The sequence below is a fragment of the Pantherophis guttatus genome, chromosome 8, assembly GCF_059756535.1.
Source record: "Pantherophis guttatus breed Tessera chromosome 8, ASM5975653v1, whole genome shotgun sequence".
NCBI lineage: Eukaryota > Metazoa > Chordata > Lepidosauria > Squamata > Colubridae > Pantherophis > Pantherophis guttatus.
In genome coordinates this window covers 29,589,350-29,602,195 of record NC_142070.1, presented here as the reverse complement: position 1 = coordinate 29,602,195, position 12,846 = coordinate 29,589,350, and the positions used below count along the sequence as shown (strand labels likewise).

The 12,846-nt window shown below is 35.8% G+C and overlaps 1 protein-coding gene across 4 annotated transcripts in view; it reads right to left on the bottom strand.

The window, feature by feature from the left end:
* The window catches only part of TTC29 (tetratricopeptide repeat domain 29), a 108,174-nt gene that overhangs the window by 52,788 nt on the left and 42,540 nt on the right, over positions 1–12,846 (bottom strand). For 3 of the 4 annotated variants that reach the window (XM_034401488.3, XM_034401485.3, XM_060686868.2), the window contains 2 exons: positions 10,807–11,019; positions 8,595–8,680 (listed from right to left, as the gene is read on the bottom strand). In XM_034401488.3, the coding sequence (XP_034257379.1) occupies positions 8,595–8,680; positions 10,807–11,019 (299 nt within the window). The remainder of the gene's footprint in view (positions 1–8,594; positions 8,681–10,806; positions 11,020–12,846) is intronic. The other variant, XM_034401487.3, reaches the window with a different exon arrangement.

The window sequence follows — 12,846 nt, the reverse complement described above, 5'->3', positions numbered from 1 at the left end:
ATTGAGCATAGACATGCATCTCTTCAATATCCTCTTAAATCCTTTATAATACAGTGGACCTGTCTAAGTACTCATCCATAGCTACTGCTTTTACTTGTACTAGTTTGTTAGAACATGTGAATTTCTAAGCACATTTCTTGTTCTAAATCATAGAGTTTTCAGAACTCACAATTTCGTGATTGTCACAAAGGCATAAAATGAAAAGCAGAGAAAACATAATAGAACTGTGGCGTGAAAGGACAAGATTAGCTGCTTAGTACCAAGCGTTTAATAACTGTATATGTTACTTCTTCACATCAATTTTAAAAGTGGTTCATAAGGGTTATATAAAATATCTAAATATACCAAATTATAATATAATAAGTTAGCAAACACAATGCAATACATGATTATATAAAGCCAGGGGAAAGTGCATTTTAATGGCTAAAATAAAAAGGGGTTGTTTATTTTTTTTTTTAAAAAAAACATTAATAAGGACCTGATTGGATCTTACCTAGTAAAGAGTTCTACCATATGAGAATCAGTACTGACATGGCATTGCTTCTTGCAGGATAGTCTTTGAACAGAACCTGATCATAAAATTTTAAGTGCCTTGGCAGCACCAAGTTTTGGACTTCCACATTCTGCCTAATTGAAATTTCGGAGCCATTTTTACTGCCATGTTATGTAGAGCACTCTATGACAGGGGTGTCAAACTCAAGGCCAGGGAGCCAGATCTGGCCCACAGGATGCTTAGATCTGATCTACAGGGCCATCCTGAAAACAGCAAAGCACAGGCCCGCGGTGCCTCTGCCAGCGAAAACAGAGCTTGGGAGTCTGTTTTCTCTGGCAGAGCGCTTGGGCACCTCAGGCGTCCCTGACATGAATGACGTCAAGCTAGGCATGCCCAGTCCAGCCCCCCCCCAAGGTCAAACACAACCCTGATGTGGTCCTCAATGCAATCGAGTTTGACACCCCTGCTCTACAACAAATCATGCCTAAGCTAAAGCTTAAACTTTATTAACATCTCCAGTTAGTCTTTTGTACAAAAACTAACTAACTTCTTCCAATGTTTTAGACACAAAGAGGTATCTCAAATGTTCATAGAATCCATTACTTTCAACAATTATTTACCAAAATCAATTGACTGGAATTCTCACATAAGAAATTGCCTATCTTTGCTATATATTTTATCAACCAAAAGTTAAACTCATTTGCATTAAAATAAGAATAAACATGTGCTTTAATGTTAGCACCTTAAGGGAAAAAAATCAATTCCATAATAAGTGGTTCACTTAATAAATAAAAATGGCTATATTTGATATTTTATAAGCTGTATCATAAACTCAGGGGACTACGTAGAACATGTTCTTTCTCTACTGTTTGCATTATGGGAAGAAAGTAAAAAAAATGAAATAACAAAAAGAGTCAAAAATATCTAGAGGCAGTGGTTATCTGAAAAATCTGCTCCCATTAGATTCCCCCAGATGGAGGCTACTTGAGGTGGGTCACAGAACAAAGGGAAAATGATGATGAAAATTCAAAGCAAAGCAGAAAAATAACTGCTGAGATCCCCAAGTGTATCTCTGAATAGTCCCACGCTGTGTGGCAAAACCCTTTGGCAAGCTACAGAAGCTAGTGATGAAATACACATTAACATGTGGCAAACAGGCTCGTAGCTATATTGTATGTAAGTTACAAGTAATGATAACTAGTAGTCTCCTGGGAGCAGAAGGCAATGATTTTGACTCTAAGCATCTGAGCTCCCCTTGGATAAAGGGACAATTAAACCGAGAACAGACAGATACATTTTAGCAATCCTTTCTAATTTGACAGTAAAGCTTATTTGTCCTCAGCAGAGATGAAAACAATTGATATTTAACATAGTATGCACTGGTCACTACTGATGATTAGGTATAAACTTAAAACTACTTGGATTAATGTTCATGATTAGGGATTTGTGCTTAGTAAAGTAATAAATTTGATTTTCACAATGATAGTGAAATGTTCTGTTCTAAAGATACTATAGTCACAAGAAGGATCATATTAAATTGTTTAAATAAAAAGAAATCAGTAGAGAATAAGCCAAGAATGCAAGATGTTTCTTGCTTGTTCAATGTTATTTATGAACAAATGTATATGAAATGTTTGTGATGACATTAGAGGTGTGTTATTTGATATGTGAATGCACATATACGTTTGTCTGTTGATAATGCTGTATTGTTGGCTGGGTGCATGAATGATTGGCCAAAAATGTTAGACAGAGTGTATAATGCAGCAAAAAGTTGTGTTTGAAAAGAAAAATGATATGAATTATTGTAAATCATATATATGCAAAAAGAAAAACACAAAAAAGTAAATTGTTAAATATGTTGGTAAAACATTTTCTAAAGATGGGAAAATGGAGAAATTTCAAGACTATGCAAATCTTAGTAGAAAGTAGTGGGTAGTATGTGATCTGTTTCAAGGAATGATTGTTCGTTGAAGAAATATAAAGAACTGGGTTGAGAGAAGTTTATTATATGGTAGTGACAACTGGCTATGTCAGGAGAAACATAAAAGTTGAATACAGTGAAAAGAACATACTTAGAAAGTATGTCTATAGTAAGAGTAAGAAGGAGTGGGTGATCAACAAATATGGATAGAATTCAAAAGTGATGACCTATATGAAAGAAATATGTTGAGGTCCTTTGAAGAAATAAAATGAACAAAAACAGAATTAGAAAATAAATGTCTGAAAGAAGAGGAAAGAGGAAAGTATGGCTGGATGGAGTTAATAATACCCTCAAAAAGAGGGAGAAGTTTAAATAACAAAAGACAATTTTGAATTAATGTATGGACATGATGACAGCAAGGATGGCTTACAAGGAAAATAAAGTATGAAAAAGAATGGTACTGATGTAAACTTAGATTAGAAAGATTTTTTTTCTTCTTTTTATTATGTCCCACTTCCAGGTATTTTCGGTAACTACTTTTTTTCTGCACTTTGCCTACAAAGGGAACAGCACAATAGATATGTAGGTAGGAACATACAATGATTAAAACTTAATATGGGAATTCCTTCTAGTTTAATTTCTTTTCTATAATTATTACATTATTTATAGTAAACAATATTTTCCCTGAAATTACCCAAACCATATCTTTTTAACTAAAGATATGAATTCAGAATTGAGTAGTGCATAATAATTTGCTACATAATCGAGGACAAATACAAATGCTTATGGAAGCATTTAAATACTAAACAAAGGGCATGATGTAGGGAACATTGTCTGCATTAACTGATAAGGATTTACCATGGGGTCTCTGTGATCAGCTAAGTTACGCAAAGTACACAACAGACAGGTTAGGTAAGAGCTGTGTCAGCATCTTCATAATAGAAATTATATACTGCCATCTGGTATAATGCAGTGATTAAGAGTTTAAATTGTGAACCAAGAAGTCCAAGGTGAAAATCTTGCTGCAACCTTGTCTTCCTTATATGGAAATTGACAAAACAGTCAGGTCATACACCAGTCATACATTTAGATACGAAAAGAAACTGTTATCAGAAAACTTATGTTAGCCATTCTGGTGTTCTTCTGTGCCTTATAAGTAAGACACCAACACAGTAAAATGAAGTGTTAAACGAAGATCACAAGTTACAAATCTAAAAGGTGCAAGAGAGAAAGGAAAGAAGAAGGAAAACACATAATGTAGATACCTTATAAGTGTATATACCTTGAGGCTCTGCATAAATACTGCATAAATAATTTCAGATACATTTCTAAAGCAGCCTTTTCAATCTGGTGTCCCTCAGATATATTGGGTTTATAACTTACCACACTTTCTGACTGGACTGCTTTAGGAATTGTATTCCTTCTTGTATTCCTTTACTGGCGAGACTGTCCTAAACCCCCCACCCCCACCCCCCAATGCAGCAGTTTCAGGTAAAACAGATTTTTTTCCTCCCCATATGATTCCTATTAGTTACACTTGTTTTTCAGTATTTTCAAATCTAATATCTACCTCCCAACCCAGTTCTCTTTTGTTCTTATCCACCTGAGCTATAGAGGATAGCATGACAAAATATTTTCTTATATCAATGTTTCCTACCTTGGCATGGCCGGGGAAGTTTCCAACAAATACTCATTTGACATTCATTGCTTCCTCTTTTCTAATTTTATCTGCTCGGTTCAAGCTCAGCTAGAACTACCTTTTATGCTACTGTATCTCCTCTTTTTCCTGCTCATGATGCTGTCTTTCCTCAGCATGAAAATGTTGTTCTTTCTCAATTTATCATGTCACTTTCTTTTTAAAATAACTTACTTCTACAAATGGTTTCCTAGCATCACTATTTGTTCTTCTTTTATTACTTTCCCACTCTTTCTAAGCCTTGTGATATTAATATTATCTTAATTTCTCTATCATCTAACTTTCTTCATCTCATGTTATAAAAAGCATTCAAGATAATGCTGCTATAATTTAATAATAAAAACAACAAGAATAACACTAATTTTATAGAGAAACCAAAGATTTATCTGAATGAAATATATTACCTAAGAGTTTAACCCTTCAAGTGTGGTTAGAGTCGAATAAGACCTGACTTTAGGTATAGAACTAACCTTTGTGTTTAAAGATACCATATTTTTTGGACTATAAGGTGCACCGGACTATAAATCACACCTAAATTTAGAGGAGGAAAACAAGAAAAAAAAGTTTTTGGTTTACCTTTTCTTGGGCCTTTTTTCGGCCCTTTTCCAGGCATTTTTTGGCTTGTTTCCAGGGCTTTTTTCAGCCTGTTTTCAAGGCTTTTTTTGGCCCATTTCGAGGCTTTTTGCGGCCCATTTTGGAGACTTTTTGCGGCCCATTTTTTCATCTTTTTTTCAGCCCATTTTTGAGGGTTTTTTGTAGCCCATTTTTGTGGCTCTTTTTGGCCCGTTTTGGAGGCTTTTTTTGGCCCATTTTCAGGACTTTTTTGGCCCTTTTTGAGGCTTTTTGGGGCCATTTTTGAGGCTTTTTGTGGCCCATTTTGGGGACTTTTTTCAGCCTGTTTTTGAGGCTTTTTGTGGCTCATTTTTTCCAAAAAAGGGCCAAAAAAGCCTCAAAAACGGTGCCCTTGGGGTGCACCTGGAGGCTCCAGCTGGTCCAGAATGCGGCTGCATGGGTTGTTACGGGAGGTTCCCATTACTCCCGTGTAACACCTTTCCTGCACAAGCTGCACTGGCTGCCAGTGGCCCTTCGGATCCACTTCAAGGTGCTGGTACTCACCTATAAAGACCTTCATGGCATAGGCCTGGGGTACTTGCAAGACCACCTCCTATCGGCCTCCCACCACCCAGTGCGCTCACAAAGGACTGCCCTCCTCCGGGTGCCGTCGGCCAGACAATGTTGGCTGGCAACCCCCAGGATGAGGGCATTCTCTGTGGTCGCACCGACTCTCTGGAATGGGTTACCCACCAGGCTCCGGACGGCCCCCGACCTCCACACTTTCCACACCAACCTGAAGACATGGCTTTTTCAGCAAATTCCCTGATCTGCCGTGAGGTTTTAATTGTCTGGGAATTTTAAATTGGCTTGTTTTAGCATTATTTTATTGTTGTTGTTTTTCTTCTGTGAGCCGCTCTGAGTCCTATGGAAGAAGGGCGGCATATAAATTTGGTAAAATAAATAATAAATAAATAAAAACAGGCTGAAAAAAGCTCCCCAAATGGACCAAAAAAGTCTGAAAAACAGGCCAAAAAAAGACTCAAAAATGGGCCAAAAAGGCCTGAAAAAGGCTGAAAAAAGGCCCCAAAACAGGCCGTGCGAAGGCCAAAAAAATGGCTGGCAGGTGGGCAGAGCTTTAGCTATATTTGGTCTATAAGATGCACAGACATTTTCGCCCCCTTTGATAGACAAAAATGTGTGTCTTATAGTCTGAAAAATACGGGTAGTTTAAATAGCAATGAAGGGGATAACTGAGGGTCAGAACTATAATATGGGAGACAGGACAACTACTTTGGTCACACTTAACTGGATTGCAATGTTTTTATTTATCTGTAAGGAATTTAATCATTAATGGCACGTTGTTCCTTTTCTGAAAGGAAATTTAACAGCTGTGAGAGGACGGCACTGAAAAGGCTAAACAAAGGAAAAAAGGTAAACATCCTTTCCTTGGTTGCAGTTCTGATTCAAATCTCACTTCAACAACTGATGTTATGAAGGCAAATTCAAAGTAGGTAAAGAGCAATATTTGCAATATTGTTTATAGACCAATTATATAGGTTTAAAGATCAGCAAATCAATTATGTGCTTCACATCAGTCTATGGTTTAGTTAGTTCTTTTAATGTAGTCCAGAATAGGTAGCTATCTTTCACATTCAACCGAGCATCAGATTTTACATTATATTAAATGATTTAATTTAAACCATTATTGTCCTAGTGATTCACAAAAATACATATAACAACATATTTTCTTTGGATAGTACAATCACATAATTTAATCCATATCAGCTAAAACGCTTAATATGACCAATTTTATGTACAATACAAAAATGCAATAAATGCAGTATTTAATATACATCTTCTATACAAAATAACCTTGAGTGGCTCACAGCAGTAACCAACAAAATAATATAGATTAAAGGAGGAATCATGCACTATTTTAAAAAAAACAGACTTCCTACCACAGTGCCCTAACATCTCCATAGCTCCCTCCCTGTTTGCTTGTGAACTCCCATCCTCCCCTTCCAACCTGATGTGTCTTCTGAGATCCCTGGGGATCTCAGTTGGGAAGACATATTCCATAAGGCACTTCTCCTAGCTCCTGCTGATGGCAACACTTAAGAGAAGGGTCCTGGAATACACCCAACCTATCTGTTCTGCTGGGAAGGGCAATATATATATTTATATTAGAATATATATTAGAATTAGAATAAGGAATGTAGGGTAAAGAAATTATTTTCATTTATGCTGGCAATATGGTATATTACCAATTATTGCCAATAAAAATAACATAAACTCTGCTCAATCCTTTCCAGGGCAGGTAGTAAGTTAAACAGTTAAAAAGCACTTACCAATAGAGGGTTAATAAAATTATTATGATATTTTTATATAATTATGAAGGCTGGAATCTATACTTTAAAATAATTAAATAAATAAATAGATTGTCCTGATCTTGAACAAATGAAAATTCTCCATGTGGTTGCCTTTGTGATCTGTAGCTGTTTTAGAGAGCAACAGAATCAACATCTCAACAACTAAATTTGGAAATAGGTTGAGCAAATAGGGAAGGGTTGTTTCTCCAGTCACTCATTTTTCCTTCAGACAAGTTACTTTATAGATTATTCTTTTCCTTTTCCAAGAAAAGAAGAAGTGTCAAGTTTCGAGGTCGTCTCAAATAAATTGCATTTCAAACAAAGTCTTTGATAAAAACTCCCATTTATTGAGCACGACATTCTAGATCCTGGCTCATCGTAGCCAACACTGACTTCCAGACCCAAAACCCTCCCTTTCCGTTCCCCACTCCCCTGCACTCATTGGCCATCTTCCAAGTCATTCTACCCCTAATCTACCGCTTCAGCTCAAAGGAATTTCCCCCCTCCCATCTCATCTCCTAGGGGATATTATCTCCAGGGAAAATAAGTAGGTGAAAAGTCAAACATCCCTTTCCAGACGCCTCCGCTTCTCCTTCTTATGTCAGCACTAGAGTAAATGAAGCTTGAAGTGCTGACAAGAAGTTTACTTCATGGTAAAAAAGCAAACTTGCAAATGTATGCACTGCATATCAGATATAGGAATGAAACAGGTTAATAAAGTCTAGCCAGGAGGCAAAACTACTATTATCACATAATTCTTCAAGAAAGCTTTATATTACATTCTACTGCAAACCAAGACCAAAATGTTAAAACCAGTATGGACTCCACTAAGAGGGTGAAAGGGAAATAGATAGTGAACAACTTTATACAATGCAAAACATACAAATAGAGAGAAAAATTAAAGTTAGGAATGCAATTTCTATAACTATAGCATGGGAGGGGGGGAAAAGGATAAACTTTTACTTAGGAAACGACATGATGTGAAGATAGTCTAACTTGCTTAATTCTACCTACAATTAAGATCCTGTAATGTATTATCCAATGTCATGGGGAGCAATTTGGTGACCTGCACAGGTTACAATCAGAAGAGAAAGAAAACTGAACTAAAAGAGAAACGGAGTCATGAAAAGCCCGAGAATATCACTCTAAACAGCAGAATGCACACTAGATAGAAACACGCAAAACAATACGGTATTTCACAGAAGATAAAGAGAAAAAAGTGCAGAACGCTACTAATATTTCTTCAACTCTTTCCCCAAGTGGTCAATCAGTTTATATGGGCAGAAAGATGATGTACTCAGGGATGAAGTCCAACAAAGGACACACCAAAAGTCTTATAGCAATTGAGAATTTTCAATCGACTGTTTGATGTTGGAGGGAAATAACACACAAAAATTAAGAGATAATGAGGAAACAATATTCATCAAGGCAGCCTGGCAGAAAGTAGAATTCTGAATAGGAGTATTTCATATTGCAACACATGCTTCAGATCTCAGTTTAATTGCTATAAGCAACTTAATGTTACAACCATAAAAGAGAGTATGTATCATTTAGACTTACTAACATAGCTTTCTGTAATTCTCCGGCTGAAAAATATGCTATGCCTAAACAGAAAGCAGTTTCTCCTTCCATCTTCAAATTCTCTGCTAAATAGAAATAAATATTGTTTTACAATTAGGCATAAAAACAAATTAAATGCCACTGATTTTTTGTGTGTGTGAATATTTTGTTTTCAGCTCATCTTAACAAATGTTAATGTTATCTATATGGAAAAAACGTTGTATAAAATATTATGTCAAGTGTTTGCTTTGGGTGGTAGGTGCAGGCAGAGAAATATAATAGAAAAGAAAAACATCTCTTATTTGTTAGGCACTGGCAAACCATGTGCAAGGTAACCAGAAGAGTAAGTGTTACATGTTCACCAAGAGATTCCATAACAATCTCCTTCTATTTACGTCTGTGCCTGGGATGTCCAGTGCAGGGGTAGATTCTAAATTTTTTTACTACCGGTTCTGTGGGCGTGGCTTATTTTGTGGGCGTGGCTTGATGGTCATGTGACAATTATTTAGGATTTAGCAGAGGTACTGGTCTACCAGGCTTTTAACTGCTTGCAGAGCTGTACCCATCTACCCATTTATTTTTGCAGGCACTGATCTACTCATGTGTTTTTGCAGGCACCGGTCTACTCATTTGTTTTCTTTTAACACTGATCAGCTGTAAGGCGGCCCTTTGAAGCCCCGCGGCAAGAGTTTAAACAGTTTTTTTTCCCTCTAGCCATCAGCTGGGACTCAGGAGGCAGCAATAGATTGGGGGTGGGGCCAAATAAAAGGTAAGAATAACGTGGGGGGGGTGGCGGGGGTGGTGGGGGGGCAGAACCAGTTTGGTGACTTCATATCGTCACGCTACTGGTTTGGCTGAACCTGGCCGAACCGGGAGGAACCCACCACTGGTCCAGAGGTGTGTATGTCAAATTCTGCGCTGCAACTCAAGTGTTTTATGCATATGTATACCATTAATGCATCCATGAATGGGTAGGGCTTGGATAATAATTGTGTCAAAGTTCTATCTATCCCAGAGTGATAAAATAGAATTGCTGTATATCATTGAGATAAAAATTACTCAGAGAATTTACTTAATATTGTAAGGGTATTTCTTTATCACTGAGTTCACTGTTTTCCTCCCATATTTAAGCTGTATTGATACAATTGATTATCAATCATGTATTATTTGTTTATTATATGGTAGACTTATATCTATAACATGCTTGCCAATTAGATGGAAAAGACGGTATAACTGTACACACTCCTAATTCAATTTGATTTATTAAATTTGTGTTGCCCAACTCCCAAGGAATCTTGACAGTTACACATGGTTAAAAACATGTACAAACAAGAAAACAACACAAAAGAAATAAAAACGGCAAAGATACCAAACCCAGATAGGAACAAGAAAATGAAGACATAGGGGCTTCAATCACACTCATCAAAGCCCTATATGAAATGGTAGGTCTTTGGGATCTTTTGAGACACCAGTAAGATGGGGGCCATTTGAATCTCATTCCAGAGAACAAGTACTGCTACACAGAAGGCCTGCTTCCAAGGTCACAATAGATAGCAGTCAAGGCACCTGAAGAGCACCAATCCTGCCAGGTTGGATTGGCCAGGCAGATATTATGAGAGATATATGGTCCCTCAAGTAACTAGGCTCTATGCTATATATACTCTTGATGTATTCCCACATATATTATAATTAAAAAGTATCAAAGAACACTACAAAAAAGAGGTTCCATATGACAATGTCTAGAATTAAAACTACAGTAACTGCATTAATTATTAAAATCATTTGTTTAAGAAGTACTGGCATAATAGTGATGCTCATTAAATAAAAATCTATACCTGTACATGTACTTGAGCCATCTACCTTAAGATTTCATTACCTTATTTTAATGCATAAGTAGCGTCACTCACGAAATCAGTGAAGAACACAACCCAAAATGTTGCCAGAGGCCTTATTTCTGACTATGGACTCATTTTTTAAAAGTTGTAGTCCTGGATGACTCCATTTTTAGAGTTAAAAGCTTTCTTGAAATAAAGTAGGTACTTCAGTTTTATAAGATTTAGAAATACATCGATAGCATTTGTTTTGAATTTCATTGAAAACAATCATCAAGCACTTGGTGATTTTTTTCTTCTATTTTTTTCTTTATTTTTTGGGGAAAATCCAGTCTTGCATATGAAAGAAAGGCAATGCAGGAATGTTATTTCTTTCTCACCTTCTTCTGCCATTTTTAAAGCTTTTGTTAGAGTTCTGATGGCTTCTTGTTCTTCTTTATTTTCTAGCATTTTGTCTGCCAGTAATGTGTAAATTCTCCAGAGATGTTCACAGGCCAGTGAATTTAAATTCCGGCCTGTATCATCTTTCCATGTCCGTCCTACTGTCAGGTTATAGAATGCTTCATAATGTTCTACAGCTTTCAGGAAGTTATCTGAAGAATACAAAACAACTCATAATCAAGTAGAATGTTATATATTGATTAAACAATCATAATGATAATGAAGCTAAAAACCCCTTCCCGAAAAACAAATAGGCATCATTTTTCAAAAATGTCCATAGACACTTAAAAGGAAATTGTAGAAAGTAGTATTTTATGTAGGAAAATTATGAAGAAATATTTTTAGAAATGTCAGATTAGACTTGGCTTCTATGATTCATTTATTTTAGCTTTAAGAAAATGGTTTAAGTAGCTTAAGTAATTATACCATTAATTCAGACAGCTTCATCAATAAAGAAATCAACCTGTAGATCACCACAAACATTTTGAAATATTTTTAAAGAACACGCTAATACTTCTATTATACAATAAACTGCTGTATACATGGAGCTTTAGGATGAAAAATCTGAACAGAGGACCAAAACATATTCAGTCTACACATTGTTAAATCATCAGCACTATTATTTGTTTTGTTTTTGTTAAGTTTGTTAAATTCATATTCTCACATTTTTGAATAATTTTTTGCATTAAGTACATATACAATAACTACTAATATTGCCGTTCCATATGCATACAAAACTTTAATCATGAATTTAACACAGAATTGGAAGACATGAGTTATTCCTTTCTATAGTTCCATGATATAAAAATCTAGTAAGAATGAACTTAGGTTAAAGGACAATATAGAACATGGGATACCTGTCCTTTCACCTCACCTAATACAGGGGTCCCCAACCCCAGGCTGTGGACCGAGCCATGGACCAGCACCAATCTGTAGCCCATTGGGAACTGGGCTGTGTAAGCAGCGGGCAAGCACATAAAGCTTCATTTGCACATGGGTGGGATTAGGTTGAGTGCACAAACCCATCCCCTCCGCTGCCACCGGTCTGTGCAGCCAAAAGGTTGGGGACTGCTGATCTAATAGTTAATAGTGTTTGAGATTAACATTGTCCAGCCTTGTCAAGTCTAGTTTCTTTGAGAGAAGCAAGTTACTACAAACAATATAGTTCCTAAAATATGTCTTCAAAAGAAGAATGCTAAATGGATCAGTTCTAAGAATTTAAAATGGGCAGCTTTATCAGTTTGACAAAAATTCCAAGCAAGCTGCTCTTTAAAATAAAGTCATAAATAGTTTTTTGGGTAAGGAAATTTGTCCAGTAGTTTAAATAAATTATTGTACAAGAAATACATAAGAAATATCTATGTTGTGAAAGAAATATGATTATACATAATGATCCAAAAGAGTGATTTTTGATAAATTACTATGTTCATATAGTCATGAATCTGGAAGTACTAAATAAAGTAATCCTATCTGCTCTTGATCAGATATTTTATTTTAGGGGATTAAAAGGGATAATAAAATTTTACACTTGAACCAACCGTTTGTCCTGGTTAAATATCCTAACTAGAAGACCTAATAGAGAACATAAATCATTAAAGTATAGGGATATACTAGTATAACTCTTTATATTATAGTACCTGTAATCTTTAACAAAGTGTCTATCATTTGATTAATCTAATTGACAAAATAAACTCACAGTATTTAAAATGTAGAAGTGCAGAAATTCTACAGTAAGAAATTGGGCAATATTATCCATAACATCATATGCCAATAACAGAGATACTATATCCTAAGATAAAAGATGTTCTAGCTGATTTGGAAGAATAAATGGATATGCATAATCAACTGTTTTGTCTGTATTCATAATACAATTCTTCCTTACATTTATTCTTCTACAAAACTGTTCCCAAACACTCTATTTGTATTAAATAAAAACTATCTTAGGCAAATATTAATGAAAAAGAGATGCACAAAATATC